Below are 21,402 nucleotides of genomic sequence, written 5' to 3' on the forward strand. Positions count from 1 at the left end.
GGTAAATTACTTTTAACGGTGTTAAATTCCCAAATTCCTTTGTAATGATTATCAGTCCTTTTTGTTCAGTTTTATCAGTCTCTTACTTTATGGAATGCGTGTACAAATATATCAATATAGTTTACTTAATGTTTGAGTTCTAGAATCCTGCATACCTTACCCGCCAAATCATGCCAAATGATTCCATTGTCAAAACAGCATTAAGAAAGAAAAAAAATAGTGTCTAATGTAATTTTATTGACGATGGAATTACTTGGCACACCTTGGCGATTCGAATAAGTTTCATTCATGATTTCTCTAATGTTGTGTACTACGGATGGATTTTATGTTTATAAAAATTGTTTGGAATGCAAGAAGATAATGGATTCCAAAAAAAGTTGAAACAACAATAAAAGAATTCTAGAATATTTCATGATTTGAACCAGGGATTATCAAGAAAGCCATTAGTAAAAAATATGAAAATAAATCACTTTTTTTTTTAGGTATGTCCATTTTTAAGTATGGTTGTTTCTTTTGTGCAACTGAAATAATATTTTTTGGGTCCCTAAATTTTATTGTTAAAAATATAATTTTTTTGTTGTTTCAATTTTAGAGATTGTTCTTTATTTTAAAAGCAAAATTGAAGCTTTTAAATGTAAAGATATTTTTACTTTGTTTTCTAGTTATTTTAATAGCCCATTTTTGAATATTACATTTTTACATACATCCACTAACAGTCATTTTTATAGGTTTGAGTTAAAAATGCGCGTAGTTTTTTTTGGTACTGATACAAATATATAATATTGCTTTTCTGCAATGTGAGTCCAATCACTGAAGACAGAGATTTACCGATATTTCTAATGGTTTTTGAATGGACTCTAGGTCAGTGAACCCATCATTGGCGACGAATTTGGTGCATTTGGCATCAAAAAAGTTTTCAGAAAATGCAAGAATTTTAACGTTATCTCTTTTTGGACTCGAGATAAAAGGATTCTTCTAAACGTTTTTATGCTGTGTCAGAAAGTCAATATAAACGAGGAAGTGTATTATAGTTGATTCGAATTCCAAAATCAACATTCATATTAATTTCGTTTATTAACTCGTAACATTATTAATTTCTCTAATGATTGATAATAAATCATTTTAATCTGTATTGCTTTTGAGTATGAAATTAATTAATCATCAATTTATAGCAAATTTCATATTTATTTTTGGATATTGTTATTGCAAAAAAAAAAAAAAAAAAAAAAAAAACATTAGCGCGATAAATGATTGAAACAAAGAAAAAAGGCAAAAGCAAACTAAAATAATTAACTTTGACAAAAAAAAAATTTAACTCCAACTGTGATGATATTTAACATGTAACATTCTATATATATTAGAGAACTATGTTTTCCGAATTCCATTTGCGCAATCCAATGCAAAAATGAAAACTAGTACGAGGAACGGTTTACGATGGAATAAAAAATAGTGAAATATAAATTTCGAAACTACTTCAAACAATATAAATCAAAGGTGTGAATGTCTCAAAGATGTTTGTCGTTGATTCAGTATATCTATGAAAAAAGAATTTAAATGACAGTGGAATATATGTTCGCAAGCTAAATCTGATATTGAAAGTCATTTGTAGGGTGAAACTAAAGTCTGGCGGAAAACTTCACAGAGTGCGGTATGTGAAATGGATTATTCTGCTCCAAAACCTCAGTTGATTGCTTATTAAAACTTTTATAAAGAATGCTTTCTGCGAAACTTTTTGACAGAAAATAAATAGAAATCAATAAAATTATAACAAAAGGTCCAAAAACAATGCCTAGCTTAAAAAATATGGACAAAAACTTAATTAGTTTTATCTATAGTTATCAGAATTTTGTTTTTTAATCTAAGACGCTGGCGAGAAGGTGCAGGGATTATTGGAGAAAAAAAATATTTATATAAATCTCTTTTATAAAGTTGAAGGTGTGTGTGTGTGTGTGTGTGTGTGTGTGTGTGTGTGTGTGTGCGCGCGCCTTCTACACACCAGACCGTTTGATCTACAGTCACCAAATTTGGCACATATGAACCTTGGAGCGTAGGAATGTGTACCTCGTAGTGCAATTTTTGAAATTCTAATTAAGTAAAAATTAAGCCGAATTTAGCGTTGGAATTTACAACTTTTCAAAATTAAAAAAAAAATCTTTTCTAATAATATCAGTTTTTGGTTTGACAATTTTTAAAAATATTTTTTGCTTCATTTCTAACATTATATTACATTATTCCTCAAGCCGTTTTCATTATTTCATCAATATCTGATGTTTCTTCCGTTGTTTAAAGTTAAAAAAATAAGTATTTTGTTTATTGTCTGTGTAGTTTATGAGACTGATAAATAAATGAATTCACAGTACTATGAAATTAATAAGATAAATGAATCGCACATTTACATTTATAATAGATCCGCGATTCCACGGGACTCGCTTCCATTAGAAAGTCTCATGTAAGCAATGAGCGTAACATATGTAAGATAATTAAATATACCCATCATTTTCTCGATATCATGGATATGAAATTATATCTAAATGATTCAACTGAAATTAAAGATAACTAACATCCCTGCCGAAACAGCGGGTCACTAAAGTTGAATAGTAAATGTATATAACGGGTACAGTAAAATTCTAGAATATTTCCTTAAAAAGGCCGAAAAAAAAGAAGATATGGTTATTCGCTGTTCATTTTACTATCTTTCCTTTAATAGTATAGTAATAAATTTGGAAAAAAGAATTCTGTAGAAACTTTTTTACAATAAAATTTACCTCACCTTTTTCAATACGAAATATATATTGGAAAATTAAAAAAAAAAAAAAACGGAATTCAACCGGAATTCTAGGGCGTTTAATTAAAATTCTGGATGATTCTTCATTCTGGGAAATAAAGTTGAATATTAAATTTTTCCGCATAATACAGGACTTCAAATAATTTTTTAGATTAAGAAAAAGTGGGAAATTTAAAATTTACTGATAAATAAAAAAATTTAAAGCAAGCTAATTCTTTATTTTTGTGAACCATTTATTTAAAATAAGTAAAAGAAACGATTCCGGCAGTTTGATAAAAATTCAGACCAAATCCACGATATTTTTTAAGTACTCGGCAAACAGTTCAAATTCGAGGCTCTCACAGTCAATTCGAGGCATATATTAACCTTAATTTTATAGAACCTATATGGGAATGAAGAGATGAAGTAAAAATAATGAAAAATGAGAATACGTTAATATACTGGTATTGTTCTGCGCACATATGCATACTGCCAATGAAATCTCTGTTAAAAAAAAACACAGATATTTATATTTTGACGCCCAGTCATGTTTATGCAGGTTAAGAAACTGTCTAGGGCCGTTAGACTGGGGGGGGGGGGAATTGGCTAATAAATAACTTTTTAGAAATTCAAAAGAAAAATTTAAAATCATTGCGATTATTAATTAATACTTATTTAAATTAAGCGACAAAAAATAATGAGACATTTTTTTAAGGAACGTATAGAACAGAATGATAAGAGAAATGATTCGTAATTTTATAACAATTTGAAGAAATGCTCCAGGTTTTTCTCATTTTTATATACTTTTTGTTAGCTTGACATATTTCATCTTTTTAAGAATGGAATTTTATAATTACTCTTTTCGCTTTTCTGATTTGCTTGAATTCTAAAATACCATACACTTATGTATCCTCTATGGCAATATATACTAATTTATTTTTTTTCAAAACTAAATTCTCAATTTATTTATTTAAATAATTAAATTTTAATCCCATACGAATAGCGCCATCTGATTGTCACTTTAAGAAAGAATAGATTTCAAGATTAAAAGTCAAAAATCACTTTCGAAAATAAAAAAAAAAATAAAAAAATTGTTAGATACAATAATAACAATATGTTTTAAGAAAATTGTTATTTAAATAAAACGTCCATAATAATTTATTTAAAATGATCCTGATTTAATTTGCAACTATGAAGCTTTTAATACTAAAATATTAAACAGAAAACGAAAACAATTAATTTGTGTTGAAAAAAATTGAAAGTCGTGTCTTTTCATTTAAAAAAATTTACTGATTCTAAAAAATACTTTAATATTAAAAATGACTTTCGATTTTTTTTAACATAAAAGTTTGCTTTTTCTGAAATATTGAAAAGAATTAAAAATGCTTTTTATTTGTAAAATAAATGCTAAATTTAACCTTCTTCTTTTGTTTTCATTCTTCATACCTTTTCTATAATTTATAGATGAAAAAAAAATTTTAGTGGAAAATTTATTTCTTCCAGAAAAATGGATAGCAAAAATTTCAAAAAAACAATAAAATCTTTTTGAAACATTTCTTTTCTTGAAAACATTTATCATTCTTACTCATATTTTATTATGCAAAAAAATTCTCTAAAACTCTGAGTGTATCATTCTCTGCGAAACAATTATATCACTTATAAAATTTTTGCACAGAAAAGAGAAATCTATCCTCTCCTTTAAAACAGCTGGAAACCGCGTTTCTCAAATTCATGTTAGGTGTCATGATCTAAAGTGAAAATACGCTGCTTTGGAGGACTTATCACTCGACCATTATCCTTAGCATTAAATACGGGTGGTCTGGGCGAATCACCGAGTCCCTTGTGCCCGTGCACACTTTTATGTCGTCTCTGAGAACAAAGACACGTCTATTGTTGCCTTTTAAAAGACTGAAAACTGTTTCCCTCTTTAAACGCCAGGTGTCTTCTGTTGTACCACTGATGCTTTGTTCTTCCATTTGTGTTCTCTGACGAGTTTTTCTCTGGGGAATTCCTCTGCGGCATTCTTATTTCAGCTGTGACTGGAAGATAGAGTGGAAATTCTGCAAAAATAAACGCCTTTCTTTCGCTTTCATAGCGCTCTGAAAACTTTCTGATTAATTGCTGGCATCCTTCAGTTTCGCGCAATGTTATTTTTGTGACACCCTCTTCTCGGTTATGGATATGCTGGTCCTTTGTGAAGGCAATTTCGACGGCACTCGAGAGCTTAGTAATCGTCGGCCATTTATATTCATTGGAAGTGCTTTTGGAGCGAACACTTCTAGGCTTCTTAGTTGTATAGAGAAATTAAGATTAAGGAGCTAAAGAAGTTTAACATGCTTGAATTTGAATGATCGAAACGTCTTTTTTGAAGAATGTATCGCCTTTATTGAATGCAAAAATAAGCCCAACTGATGAAAAATCGCACATTATAAATTCCAAGAATTGTTTAGTGTTTTTCAGCTTAGTTCAAATATTTTATTGCTTTTATAGATTTACATGAGCCTTTTGATGTCAGATTTATTTTGGAAAAAAAAGAAATTTTAATACTGATTAAAATTGTCAATAACTTTGAATATTGACAATTTTAATCAGTATTAAAATTTATGATGAAAAAAATAAAGTAAGAAAATAATAAATAATCTGCATGGATATATTTTAAAAGGTAGAAATGTGCATTTTTTAAAATTTTTTAGTTAATTAAAAAATGAAGCCAAACTTTGACGTTTCTGCATATTAATTTTCAAAAATATTTCAGCCTTAAAACAATTTTTATATAAACTGAAAATTGAAAAAAAAAACTATCTTTTTAACAATATCAATTATGTTATGCAGTTTTTACCAGAATTTTGAAAATTTCAATTTTTTGGCCAGCTTTTGACAGTTGATCTCACTGCTGTATGATGATGCTGTTTATTAAAAATTCATGTTTTCTTAAAACATTTCTAACAGTTTCAGGATTTACAGATTTTCCGAACTTAATTTTACATTGCAGAGTCAATTTTACTGCAATAGTTTTTGAATTAAAGTAAACTTATTTCACAATCCACCTCTCCCCGCTTTTATTGAAATAAAATGTATTATTTATTTTAAAAAAATCAGTAGATTTATTCAGTTTTAAGATGTATCCTATACAGCGAACTGATTTTCCATTTTCCCAATGACTTATTACAATATTTCGCATATCAACAAATATACCTTTGTTTCTCGCCATTTTTTATCTACAAAAATTTTTATATGTTGAAATTTTAATGTTCAAAATTATAGTTTAAAAAAGTGATACAATTCTATTGATGTGTTATATGTTTGTTGAATTTCGTATTTCAAAACTGTCCCAATACTTTTTTACACCCATTTGCGTTTGAATTATATTTGAAAAGCTAGATCAAATTATAATTTTGAAATACCAATAAAATTTTCCTTATAAATTGTACACAAAGTGTTAAAATATTTCTTGATTCATTTTGTTTTTGGTTTAATGTGATAAATAGTTTTATAAATAGTTTTGTAGTTATTTATGCCGAATGTCCCACTACTTTTTTGAATGATTGTATGTTCTCCCTAATATACAGTGCAAATTGACAATATGCAATATAATATGCAAATTGGCGTAATGACTAAATTAGAATGTCGATTCTTGGCTAAAACTTTTTTTAATCAGAATTCTTATTCTCTGAACAGTTTCTTGATAAAATCGTTTGAATTTTGTTTATTTGCTTGTTGCTTGAGAAGTTTCAAAGATTTTTATAATTGCATATTTTGCTTTTCAAAGCTATATATACATCTTTAAATTCTATTTTCTCAAATTCAAAATCTTCATAAAAAAATCTTCTTACAAAAAAAACTCAATCTTAATTGAAAACCAATTTTTGTTTTATATCTAAATTTGGTATATTAATTTCTCAATATGCTTTGTAGTCTCTGAACAAGCCATCTATTCATTTTAAAAGATTTTTATTGAGGCAACAATGTTATGTGGAAAAAGCTGAATATTTCTTTTTGTTTATCAATTAAACTCCGCTATTAAAAGATTGTGTAGAAATATAACTCAATTCTTAGTTCAGGAACAAAGCATATAATTTTTATCTCTATGATATTGAAATAATAATCTGGTAATTTTCTGAATTAGAAGGGTTTTATTTTATATTTCTTTTAAACAAAATTAATAAATAAAATAAAATAAAAATTCTAATTTTTAAGTACTTTTTTCCTTTAACTCAGATAGTTTGTATTCAAATATGTGTTTTTCCTATCTACTTTATACAAAAACTCAAAAATTCTTGTAGAGCATTTCACAAAAAAAAAAAAAAAATCCGAACGTAATTACATACTTTCATCTTTCTTTTTCATATTACGAATGTTCTGAATATGGAGCTCTAAACACAATCAATTAACAATCATTTTCATCTATTTTTATTGAAAATAATTGCTATTATTAAAATAAATAAAAAAAAATATTAAAGACGTTATTGACTTTACATACAAAATTATCCATACATCTAAATTAAATTCTTGTCTCTGAAAAAATGATGAGAAAACTAAGAATGACTATGAAATCTCAGCCAGGAGTATAAATTTGTGTTTTTGACATCTTTAAGAAAAATGATGCCTAAGCCAAGGATGACAAAGACAGTCTGGTACTTTTTCACGATTAGCAATAATATAATATGAAATGCATCCTACCAGCAACAAAAGTATTGAAGAAATGAGTATAAAATTGACTTGTGTCAGATGAGTTATATAGCTACATTTAAACAAAATTGCGTTGCATTTGGATAAAAGTCCTCCTTTAACTTGAGAATCATAATTTCGTTCAGATGAAGCTTCCGATGCAGGAATAGAAGTAGCACTCTGAAAATAAAAACATAAATAAGCTATAAAACCGAATGGTGTTGACAAAATGTTTCTTGTTAATAAATTTCTGTGAACTAATTATAGCGAAAGAAGTTTCAGTTATAAATGAATTGTGATATAAAAGAACAATATAATAGTGTTACTAAACCGTTATATTGCATCCCTGCTCAGTTAATCTCTTGGTAAGAAAAACAGCTTTACAGATATTTTAATAAATGCAAGTCATGACCCTACTGGCCTCGTTGATATATTTTGCGGTGTGGCTGTTTAGCAACTTGGCTACGAAACTGAGGGTTCTAGAAAACACAAGTTATGCTGATATCTCTATTAGGAGCCAAGTTTCGGAGATCGGAAAACCTATGTAAAATAATAAGCTTAAGTGAATCAAATTAATTGGAATGTTAATCGTAGAAGAAGCCCTCTAATTGCAATTCATATTTTCTTCGCAATAGTGCATCATTATCCGATATCCAATACCATACCGACTACTTCTTCTGTGTATCCACCGCACAGATTTTTCGTAATAATACAATCAAAGTCACTTTTGCGCGCATAAAACACAAAAAAGTGTCTGGAAACTTCATAAGTTACTATAAAATATATTACTTGCAAAATATTTTTTTTAAATTCTATGCGGTACCGCATAAAAAAGTCGGAAACCTCATGATGTTGTTAGAAATTGATTTTCCAAACAAGACAGAATTCAATTTATTCGTGGGAATATTTTTAAAGGTTTTATTTACTTATACATTATAAATTATATATATTAAAATTTCAAAATGTGCTGATAAAAATTATTTTTCTTACATATGTAATAAAATTGGGGTTCCAATGTGAAACTTTTTTTTTTTTGTATTGTGTAATGTGATATCTGGTGGACCATCTACTGCTTTCTTCTTAAATGACTTTTTATACATATTATGCAGTTTAATGCACTTCCTTTCATGCGTCTCTTAAAGAAATTGGGCATAAAATATTGTATTAAATCGCATAAAAAAGGAGCGCATAATAACAATTTTGACTATATCACATTTGAAAATTAATATACAGTATAATATAAATATGAAATAATAAATGAAAATTACGCATTAAGATTTTTAAAATATTAAAAGTGATTCGAATTTTTATTTCAAATATTTTAATGCAAATGTTAGAATACTTAAGCTTGCCTTTACATTGCTAAAAAAAAAGATATTTAAAAAATAACCCGAGGTATGACTTTTAATGACCAATTGTGCTATATATTTGTCGTAGGATTAAAACTATTCATAACATATATTAAATATGAACAAAATTTGTACAATATCAAAAAATTCTTTCTCTTTTTTTCGAACACTTTATATTATGTTGTAGCTGACTCAAATTAAATTATGCAAATTTTTTCTGAATGAAATTGATTTACAACAGGTTAACTATATCAGCGGTAATATGCACATATTAAAAATCATTTAATATCACCGCAGATGTACGCATGTATAAATACTATAACTAAAACAATTAAATGAATTTTTGTAAATTACACTAAAAAAATATTGAAATTAGGAGAAAATTCATAGATAAAAATTGATAGAGAAATATTGGTTGTTCGGAATTTTTAAATTATATTGTAATTTCTTTAGTTAATGAGGAAAAAAATTGAAATTTCGATTATTTTTTAAATATTTAATTGAAAATTTTAAAGGCCCTTTCTTAACAAATATCTATAAATCTAGAATTAACTATGTGCAGGTTTGATCACTCTAGTTTCAACTTCCCTATATAGAACGTTTTGAAAGACTTTTGAATCATGCTTTTGATCGGGTATGCAATTTACAGATATTAGCCTGTCAGTTTTTTTTACATTGAAGTTTTATTATGCCAAAAGAATTCTTAAAACTCAGTTTGGATGTGCGAAAGGTTGAAAAAAACTTTTCAGTTTTACTTTTGACTTTAAATTTTACTCTTAAAATTACATTTGTTGCTTTAGTCAAATTCTCTCTCTCTCTCTCTCTCTCTCTCTCTCTCTATATATATATATATATATATATATATATATATATATATATTCCAGATAGAGAGAATCTTCCTGTCAGTCAGTCAATCTGTCTGCCTTAGATTTCTCATGAAAGAAAACTATTCCCCTATTCTACGAAAATTGTGATAGATGACTAAATGACGTCCTTTCTTTCTCTCTCTTTTTTAAAACTGCATTTAAATGTAAAATTAATCGCGGTAAAAATGAATCAAATAGGTCAGGAAACTGATTTAAAAATATGAAAAATTCTTAATGATCAAAAAATAAACTGATACTTGATTTTATTTTGAATATGTTCGACTGCATTTTTTTTTCGGCACAGACCTCCCACTGGACGCCAATTGTTGGCCCAGTGTTAAGAAATAATAATGCTGTGAAATAAAACATTTTTTGAATCATGTTATTAATATGAAACATCGAATAAAAGCCATCTTTTTTAATTGCTATTTTACAATATGTTGTGATTTGTTCAAAAATATTCGGGCACCCTATATATTTCAGTTTAAAAATGATAAAAATTATTTTTATTCATTTATATCTTTATATAAAGAGTCTAACTTACGTCATAAAAATCCTCCTCAGATTGTTCTTGTTCATCCTTTAATCTACCTCTTTCCTTTAACGTTGCACTTTCATCAGAATTATCTTGCAAGTCATCAGATATACTTGAGTTGTCTGTATGTTTACTATCTTCATGCGAAACCATGGATGATTCTGTGTCTTCGGGGGAACTTTCCGATTTAGGCATCCTTTTACGGTTTAAATTTTCCACTTTTGGTGATGTTTTATGGAAGCTTTTACTTGTTTTACTGCGTTTGTTGACATTTCTTTTATTCCTGCTTGCACAGTGAGAATCTGATTGAAGACTTTTATTAAACGCACAACTTTTACAGTGGCAAATGATGGAAAGATTGAAATTTTCTTCAAGTACCTTATTTGCTTTTGTACGTAATTTTTCTCTTCTGAATTTTTCTGTGCTTCCTTTTTCCACTATATGTGGAGGATATAGTTCCTGTTTCCTTTTAAAATTATCATTATCTTCGTAATATGGTTTTGATGTGCATCTTTTATGTTGTCCCGATTTATAATAGTGATTTTCGTTACTTTTGCATTCTACATTATCTCTGTGATGTACTGCATAATTATCATCATATTCGGGTCGTGAACTTGATTTGTCGTTTTGAATCGACGCATGAAATTGCCTCTCGTCATTGCTTTTATGGTGAGCTCTATCTCTACAGTACGTCGATGCATGATATTGTTTTTCATCGCTACTGCTCTGTTTAATATTATCTCTGTGATGTATCTTACATTTTGAAGGATTTTTGAAACAACAAAACATTTTATCCGACTTCATATGTTCGCGATAAAAGTCTGTTGATTCATATTCCCCTGCATGCTTATCGCCATGCCTTTTTGTAGTATGCGATTCTATTTTTTCATCTTGATTGCTTAGGATTGGTTGATAGTACTCATCCTCTGGCCATTCATGCAATGGTAGATGCGATGTCATTACAGCCACTTTTTGCTGAAGGCCTATGGGTCGAGTCGACTGCACATGATAACCTTTCACGATTACCTGCAATATATTTTAAAAGATTGTTTAATTGCATATCCGTTTTTACTTTCCATATACGTAGTATAGAGAAAGCATGGTAATCGTCAAAGAACACGAACTCTAGATTTTGACGAATCTCCACGTTTTAGATCTCTCTGAGTTCGAAAAACGCATTTTTAGAAAAACCGTCTGTTTGTCTGTGACAAATATAACTCAAAAATGATTTTAGTTGGGTGGTCGAAATTTGATATATGGTCTTTGCACCAAATTTATAGATTTCTATCAAATTTCGAGTAAAATCTGTTCAGAGGAAGTCCGTCTGTTCTGCTGTTCGCATGTAAATTTGTCAACTTATATTCGAACAGCAGACAATTATAAAACGAAAACAGCTCGACAGATAAGATTCAGTACACAGATTTAACATCTATAGTGTAGATATCTATCAAATTTTAAGCCAAATTCGACTATGGGTTGAATATCTGTCGGAATGTACTTACAGAAATGAATATTTGCGATTAATAAAAAAAATTCAATAACTTAAATATATCAAATTCGGTATGAGGATTTGTGACTAGAAATTCAGTTTTGTATTATGTCAGTCAGTTAAGAAAAATGTGCTTGAAACACAAATTCGTTTTTTGGATATTAACACATACCAGGGGTTAATCGCCAAATAACTCGCCAAAGATGACTCAATAGATTCAGTAAAACCGATAAATTCAAAGCAAAAGTAAATATTTTGTAACTATTGTACGCCAGCTCCTTGTAAGGGATTCTGTGACATGACCAATTTAGTGGTGAGTATGCGAGAAAGTTTTGGACGCACCACTCCTGCTGCTTAAAATAAACTTTTTATTAAAACGAAATTTCGTTTACTTTGGTTATTTTGTTGTCCTTGCTCTTTTAAAACTATTTTATCTTATTTTGGTGGAAGTTCTAAATTTTAAACTGCTATAGAATGATATGATCGACATTTCGAATAGCATCCTTTTATCAAAAATTCCGTGAAAGAACTCCAAAGATGTAATTTGTACCTGGCCAGAATTCATGTTGGGCAATTGGAGTAATCAGATTTTGATTTCTCGTTCTTAATCGGAATTTTAAAAATCAACTACATTTAACTGTTATATTGCAAGAAGAAGAAGATTCTTCCTATTTTCTCAAAAAAGTCAAAAATAAACTGAGTGGATTGTGTCTTTATCTTCTTCCAGTTAAATCGACCATAGGTTTCAACAGAAGCAATCTCGCAAAATTAATTTATCGGCAAACAAACACATCAACGCGAAGATCTCCTCCAGTTTCAATTCCAAACATGTTGCCACAATACTGCTCTCCAAATTACCAAATACACATTTAAAATAATACTCCTCACTTCGGCACTCTGCCTGAGTGAAAGAAAAGCAGTTTACTTAATGACGCCAAATCGTTTCCTTTTCCGATGGCTTTTCTGTGGACTGTTATTTGCTGCCATCGTTTCGGAGAGACGACTTTGTACTGGGGATAAAATTATAGCTATCTGTTTTATCGCTCACATTAGGGAGTGTCTCTATCGAAGACTTCAGTAATGGGAATCCATTTATTACTGGAGAAAAATCCAGTGTCCCCACGAGTGGATACGTTGCCAATTACGAGTTGCTGGCGTATCCCAAAGGGAGGAAAGGGAGTTATCGGTGATATGGGATCTTTATCTCTGTCTCCATTTATATAAACGTGTCTACACATAGTTCCTAGTCAATTCTCTGCTGTTATATTGCATGGTTTTGTTAAAGCTAATTTGAAATTAAGATGTCTGGCGGTGGTGAAGTTGCGTTAATAATATGGATAACATCAGTGAAATCGATTGAAATGACGATGTTTTTCTGATTTTAATAAGATATTTTAGCTATAGAAAAACTTGAAGAATATTTTTTTAAACTGAAAATTAATTGTGGCAATCATATAATTATTACCGATGAAACATAGCATGAATGTCCATAGTCCTTGATGTTATCGCCAGCAATATATCGCAGCAGTATGGTATTAAAAAAAATTATTGAAGCAGTTCCAGATCTGTTGAAGGTTCATTTTAAAAAATATCTATCTAACTGTTCGATGGCAAATGTGCGTATTAGTACTTTTTTTTTCTTTTAGATTCAAATCATAATCACAGAAGTTGAAATTTGGTTGAAATAGCTCCCACAGGAAGAGGCTAAACAAATCTTTCACAATTTATTGCTGATTTGTTCTATTGATTCCAAAAACCCTTCAAAGCTGATTCTGAATACTTAGTTTCTTAAAGTCGTCTAACCATCTACATAACCGGTTCTGTTTCAAATATTCTACGATTGTACATTGCTAGTAAAAGGTAATACACAATACTACAACTACATCGAAGGACAGTAAAGTTATCAGCTATTACTAAATAGCCTCTCATTATAAATTAAAAATATCATCTGAATTATAGCCTCTCCTGTAATTATATGGTTGCCTCTATTAGATTTCTAACCCCGTATTTGTTTATTTATTTTTATTTTCTCATATATGAAGAAGCAAAAAGAAAATATTTTATCATCAAAGCAGTCGATCTTAAAATTTTAACCAAAACATCAGATTTCCTCGAGTTCCAAAAAATACAATTTTGGAAACGCGTTTGTCTCTCTTTCAACACAGTAACTCAAATCCTTCTGGTGAAAATATGGAATTAGATATGAGGTCTTTACACACATTTGTAGAATTCTGTCACATTTTGAACGAAATCCATTCACAGGACATTTGTCCTTCTCCACTTCTAAATGAAAGTTTGCAAATTATAAAATGCGAAGAGTTAAATAAAATTTGGTATACAGTTTAAAAATCTAAAAATAAACCCTTATCAAATTTTGAAACCAATATGTTAACGGAAAAGTAAAAATTAGTAAAAATTTTGGCATGTATTGCTGTTATTGAAATTGTAGTTTTTTGTCATATCTTCGTTTTGATCATATTAGATAGGAAAAGGTGTTCAAAATATATAGTTGATTTTCTTTGCTACATTACTAAACATAAAACTCTTATATGCAGAACTCGGAAAAAAAAATCTGGATACTTCTTGAGAGTTTGACAGATAAAATTTCGTACACAGCTTTAATATCTATATCTTATCAAATTTTAAACCAAATCTATCAAACGTTTGCCTGTCTGTAGATTTGTTCTTTTGCAGGTACATGCACTCAATAATTCAAAAATGTAACAGCTTTGGTAAACGAAATATAGTTCACAGTTAGGGATTGCAATACCGGTATACCGGTATACCAAATACCGGTATTTTGAGCCATTTGTACAATTTTGTAATACCGGTATTCACAAGTTTAAATACCGGTTTTTCGGTATTTACTAGAAATATTTTAAATTGTCTCCACTATATGTTCAGGGATCTCCAACATAGCAAAATAGTATACTTTTTTATTTTTATGTCTACCTAACGGGCGAAATTAATTAGCTAATTAATGGCTTAATTAGTTGCTTAAATCTAAATTAGCGAAACATGGATTATCCTTGAAAGAAGATATAGTATCCATAACGACTAATGGAGCAACAGTTATGAAAGTTGGAAAGTTGATTGGTGCAAATCAGCAATTATGCTATGCTTATAGTATTCAATTAGGAGTAATAGATGTATTATACTAAAAAAATAAAGAACAGAAGAATCCAAATACTGTGGATATAGAAACTTCGGATTCCAACTTTGAAGCGAGTAAGAGTGAGAGTGATATTGACAATGAAGATAATGACAATGTAATTGTTGAAGAAGGTATGGCTAATGAGGATGAAATATTAACCCATCAAGAATTGCTTCCTATAATTTATAAAATTCGAAAAATTGTTAAGATATTTAAACGTTCCCCTACAAAAAATGACATATTATTAAAATATATACTTACTGAAAATAAAACAGAGTATATGTTAATAATAGATTCTAAGACATGTTTGAACAGTTACCTAATGAGTGAACGATTTTTGAAATTTAGAAATCCAATCCAAAAAGCAATAATCGACTTAAACCTGTAAATTATTTTTTCAGATAGTGAATTCGACTTAATATCCAGAACTATATCAGCTCTACTTCCAATAAAACTGACTATTGAGGCATTGTGTCGGAGAGATTCTAATTTATTAACAGCTAATGCAACAATAAATTTCATGTTGCAGTCACTTAAAGAACAGCACACATCACTATCATAATTCTTTAGATAGTGATATTACATTGAAAAATCGCACAGAAGAAAGGCATGCCTAAATAGAAAATGTCTTACAGTATTTGCATAATTATAATGATTTTAAAAATGAAAATGAAAATGAAAAAGAAGAAAAGAAAAGAACCAATTCAAATATGATTGAGTTTAGAGTAAATTTTCTTAAAATTTTTTACCCACAGTCTTATCCACATTCAGAAGAATTCGGTTCAATTATCTAAGATTATGATGTCACTACTGTCGATAGTGAAAAGGAATTGTCTCTTGAAAAAAAATTAGAATTAGCGATAAATAAAAAAAAAATTTCAACGAACCAAAATACAATACAGAAATCAGCTATATCCAAAACCATCCGACGAGAAATCGATTTATTTGAAGATGAGGGATTTAGAGGTAAATACTTGAAAAAAATATATCGTTCATTGCTAACAGTACCACCAGCTAGCGTAGATGCCGAAAGAGCGTTTTCGAAGCTGGTAATTTTCACACAAAATTACTTTTCAGGCTTAATGACAGTACAATTGATGCATTATGTTTTTTTAAGATCACATTTCAAAAATTTGTAATAGTACCACAGACTGAATAGTGATATTTACACTTTTTTTGTGATTTAAATAAATAAGATGTTCCTTTACTTTTTTGTGATTATACACTGTTATAATTTATAAGTTACAAATTACTTTTTATGATATTTACACTCTCTAACAAAACTGGCAAATAAAACAAAGAAACACCTGTGTTTTCTTTCTTTTTCTAAAATTTCTAATACCGGTATTAAAACCGATATCCCGGTATTAAGATCTAAAAAATACCGAATACCGGTATTGAAATTTTGATCCGGTATTACAATCCCTATTCACAATGCTATCATCTAAAGTGTTGTCATCTCACATCTATTAAAAGGTTGACCATCTGTCCATCTGTATTTCATAAGCATGTGAACGCGATAACCCAATAATGCAATGACTTAAATATATCAAATTTAATATATGATTACAATTGAGTAGAATTTTATCTATTGTGTCAAGGTTTGGTTTCATGCAGAATTTGATAAAAGAGAAAAAAGGCATCCAAGTTGCATATCCGGTTTTTTAATCGCATCCCAGTGATTAATCTTTTGCTGGTATGCTATTAGGATCTTTCTTCACTATTTATTAACTATTGTGCGAGAAACCTTCGGGAAGACCATTCCTGTTTATTTTAATAGCAAAATTACCAATAAAAAATGGCATCATACTTTACCTTACTCTGAGGCTCTACTCTCCCTTGTCTAGGCTGAAAGCACATGGCGAATGCGTTCGTTGTCAATACCTTGAAATACAATGGATATGGATTATTATTACTTATTTCAAAATTCGATTCTCCTTCGCCACTTTCGGCAAGATTAAAACATCGAGGATTGACGCTAACCGAGATCTCTTTACTAGATTTTGTATGGTAATCAGGTCTCCTGTGGCAGTTTTCGTATTTAGCCATCCAAAATACACGAGAATTTTATCCCATTTTATGTGTTTGGCTGCTCTTGGCTCTATTTGGCGCTATTGTTCCTTGCTTTTAGCGCTATTAAACCCTTTACTTCGGTTGAAGCTTTGAAATGCCAAGTTCATGTCCTTAGGTTCTATGTTGGTAAAGAGAAAATACGTGTTTGAGTTTAAACAATGGCTCTGGGCAACGGAGTTTGGTGCTCAACAATGAAGTATTGTTGATGCGCGACTCATTCAGGAATGGATTGTGTTGGATGTACAGTCGTTGTTGCGTGAAATTTTGTTAATTATTTAACAAAATATCGTTTGGATAACTTTGAATTGTTTAAATTTAAGTGTTGCTGTTTCTGACGAGTGGAAATTGATTTCGTAATTAATGATAGTAAGTTATTTTAGTTTCTACAAATTGTATTTAAATTAAGGCCATTGAAAGCTGAGCGAATTGAATTGAATTCAGTTTTGAATATATTTATTATAAGGAAGATATAAAATTGTGTGTTTGTTCAATAAATTTATGTAAAAAAATTCTTATTTGCTTAATATTTTTGTCATTTTTCTCTCCATTTCTAAAACATCCAATTCCATAAAAATATTTTAAAGTTTAAATGTAATTGTTGAATGTTTTTAGATACGCTTTTTTATTTTATTGAATTGAACAAGAAGTTATTATGAAAAGAACAAGATCAATGGCTATATAATGTTATACTTCAATATAAAACATTTTGGAAGATTTTTAATATTATTGGCATACTTTTATTAAATTCAAAATAAACACGGTCTTTTGCATAAGCACGAGAGTCAACGGAGATAAAACGTGTTTTGTTAAATTATTTTTCCTATTTGTTTTCTATTTGATAAAATGTTTTTTATAAAATACTTTGAAGTCAGAACTAAACATAGTATTTCATGATATCATATTATCAAATTATTTTCATGTATTTTTGCGTTATTTTTCAAGCATTAAAATACGGGAAAACAAGAAATTGAATACATTTTTAAGTTTCAAATATGTATGCATTTCTTGAAGAAAAGGTGCATTAAATTGATTATTTTAATCATATAATAATAGATGAGTTATGATGAGTAAAAATGGATGAATTATAAAAATTATTATATTGAAGCTATTGAATTTTTATATGGAGGTATAAAATAGGTTACATTTTTCATAATTACATTGGTGAGAAAGGAACGAATATGATTCATCACATTGTAATTTCTTTATTTAGATTGAAAAATTAATGATAATAATAATATTAGATGGAAATATTAATTATAATATACAAAAAACCGATTGACTGCATCACTAACATACGGGAAAGTTTCCGAATTTAGAACACCTCGTTATATATTTTTTTTTTTATTTTGTAGTGATAGATAAATAATTTTAGAACAAAAACAAATAGTAGAAATTTTTATACTTCATTTATTTCAAAAAGAATGTAATTTTTTGAAGAAATACTGCTTAAAATTACAGTGTAGTTTAAAATGAACAAAAGTGACAAGAATATGAAATGCTCACTTTATTGCTTTATCACCAAAATATAAGTTTATATTCAACTAAAATAGCATCATAAAATATTTTGCTCAACAAAAAGAATATTTGAAGGACTTAGAGGAATAAATAAATTATTTAAACTTTCTCTCGAAACGATTTCCTAATTAGATTAAATCTTCCTAATCCAATTTTATGTAGAAAGTAAGATGCCTGAAACTTTTGAAAGATATTTTAATCAAAATAAAAAATACTCTATACTTTTATACTTAAAAGTTTCAGGCATCTTACTTTCTACAGAAACTACATAAAATTGGATTAGGAAGATTTAGGTTAAAGATTAAAAGAAAAATGGGTATGCATTTTATGTTTCAATTTCTTTTAGTTAGTTAAAAGTCAATGATAGTTCAGCAAATCGGTTGATTCTTATGATATTTCAGTGCATGTACGTAAAAGAATTTCTACAAAATTAACTTGTTATGGGACTCACAAAATCATATCTAATTTTGTTACTGGTAAATTTTTATTGGGTAATAAGAAGAAAAAAAATAAAAAAATAAAAAAATAAGGAAAATTTTGAAATTTTGAAATATTGTAATTTTTCTAATTTTTTTATAAACAATATATTTTTTAAACAGCTTTTTAAAGAATATTTGACGTATTTATACCTTAATATATATGCATAACAAAGGTTTCTTTACTCCAAATAAATAATTCGCAGAAATACAGAACAGAGTCCATCGTCTCCTTAAAGTAGAACGTCATCAGTCCAGTTGATAAAATTAGTTTCTAGAATTGACCACTGCTATTCTAAATTGTATCGCATATTCAACATTTAAACAGTAAAAATATTTTTTGATTCTTGTATTCATACAGGCACATAATGTAATCTCAAGTACGACATTTCATGCACCGTATCATTTTTTGTTCGATATCAATGCCACACAAATTTCTTAATTGAAAGTAATAACGTATTTAACTTCTTCGTTTTTTAATCATTTGTTAAAATATTCAATTTATGTTACCAAAATGGAAACACTAGTTTTTTAATGATAACTGTCCTTTCTCTAAACTAGAAGGAGTGATCTCCAAGAAAATTTGTAGCATACTCTACAGTTAGTGAGCAGGCATTAACGAGCATTAGTTACTATCTTTGGAGTGGATCTGACATTTTTACTGAATCTTTCGAGCGAATACTCATTTTGAACACAGTTTGAGCAAGATCCACCAAAATTGCATAAATATACTTTAAAGGAAGAGAACATTCACTTTGGAATGATTCTTGAACATTTTAATTAAATTAATAATTAAACAAAGTTTTGATATTTTTTCGCAGTAACTTTAGAATTTTTTTTTTTTTTTTTTTTTTTTTTTTTTTACAGAAATAGATTTTCACGATGTTTAAAAAGTTCAAAAAACTACCGTTTTTAATAATACCATTTTGTTTGTAATGAAATTTTTTTTCTTGCATCATGATTTTAGAAAAAAAATTCTTTCTTGCATATTTTTAATAAAATATTTTATTCTTGTAATTAAATCATAACTACTGATATAGATAAACAGACTACAAAACAAATAGATAAACATCGAGAAAAGTGAACAGCTGGATTTAAAATAAAAATTTTTTAATGTACATGGGTTATTATTTAATACATGAGCGTTAAATTCAGGAATATATAAATGAATGTAACAATACACCTCATAATTTTCTATATATTGTTGACTTAAAATGATCTTCCTTCGGGTATAACAAGAATTGAAAAAGAAAAATTATCGGACGGTAAATATTTATTGACGTTATTTGTTTATTTGTCATCATGGTTATTGAACAGTTGTTTACTTTTACGTACTGTAATTTATGTGTGTGTGTAATAATATCTATGTGTGTGTATGAAATAATTTTTATCGTGTGTTGTTAATCTATGTGTGTGTGAAATAATTTAAAATCTGTGTTTTCACCCCTCTCCCTCCTCGCAAGGTCAGGAGTACAACTTCAACAAACTGACGGAAGAAGAGGTGACATCCCTGGGTCTCGCCTACGACTACGCCAGCATCATGCACTACGCGCGCAATACGTTCTCGAAGAGCACCTACCTGGACACCATCCTACCCCAGGAGGACCCCACCCAGCGCAAGAGGCCAGAGATCGGCCAGCGGGTGAGGCTCAGCGAGGGAGACATCGCCCAGACAAACATGCTTTACAAATGCCCAAGTAAGTGCGTAAGTACATCCTCCTCCTACCTGAATCCGAACAGGTGGTGGGTTAAGACAAAGGAAATTTTTGAGGTTTAAGACCTCGTAATTCAATATTATAATTTATTAATAAATTTGTAAGCCTTGCTTTCACTGCAAGTAATTTGATAAAAAAATATGGAAGATAAATTGTGAACAAAGCGATTAGTCCTATGACCCCTGAGGTAACCGAAACTTAAGTACAACTATTTGACCCCAGAAGGCAACCGAAATTTAAGTATATTCCTCTGACTTCAGGAACCAACCGAAACCGGCATACAATCTTCTAACTCCTGAAAGCAACCGAAATCTGCATACAACCCTCTGACTCCAGAAGGCTACCGAAACCTAAGTACAACCCTCTGACTTCAGAAGGCAACCGAAACCTAAGTACAACCCTCTGACTTCAGAAGGCAACCGAAACATAAGTACAACCCTCTGACTCCTGAAGACAACCGAAACCTCAGTGCAGTTGTATATGGAGGTTTGCTTTGCTAAAAAATAGCCTCGATGAAATAGACTTATCTACTTTCAGCAAATTCATCTTCAAAATGGGAAATGGAACTTCACAATAATCACTAATTGACTGATACACTCATTGCATTTTACATATTATTTCCCAAACTGTGTCCAACATTAAATTTTGTGAAAAAACAAGCTTAATAAAAACATTCTTTAAAGATACTTATTTATTGACCCAAGAAAAATAAAAAAAAATTATTTTAATTATTTCTTACTATTTTAAAACTCATTATTATGGAATCCTGAAATTTTTTTTTTCCAAATTATTTACCCA

General features: G+C 29.1%; 1 protein-coding gene across 1 annotated transcript in view; it reads left to right on the forward strand.

The window, feature by feature from the left end:
* The window catches only part of LOC129971523 (tolloid-like protein 1), a 346,326-nt gene that overhangs the window by 220,139 nt on the left and 104,785 nt on the right, over positions 1 to 21,402 (forward strand). The window contains exon 7 of the mRNA XM_056085378.1: positions 20,353 to 20,586. Within this exon, the coding sequence (XP_055941353.1) occupies positions 20,353 to 20,586 (234 nt within the window). The remainder of the gene's footprint in view (positions 1 to 20,352; positions 20,587 to 21,402) is intronic.

Source organism: Argiope bruennichi, chromosome 6 (assembly GCF_947563725.1).
Source record: "Argiope bruennichi chromosome 6, qqArgBrue1.1, whole genome shotgun sequence".
Classification (NCBI taxonomy): domain Eukaryota; kingdom Metazoa; phylum Arthropoda; class Arachnida; order Araneae; family Araneidae; genus Argiope; species Argiope bruennichi.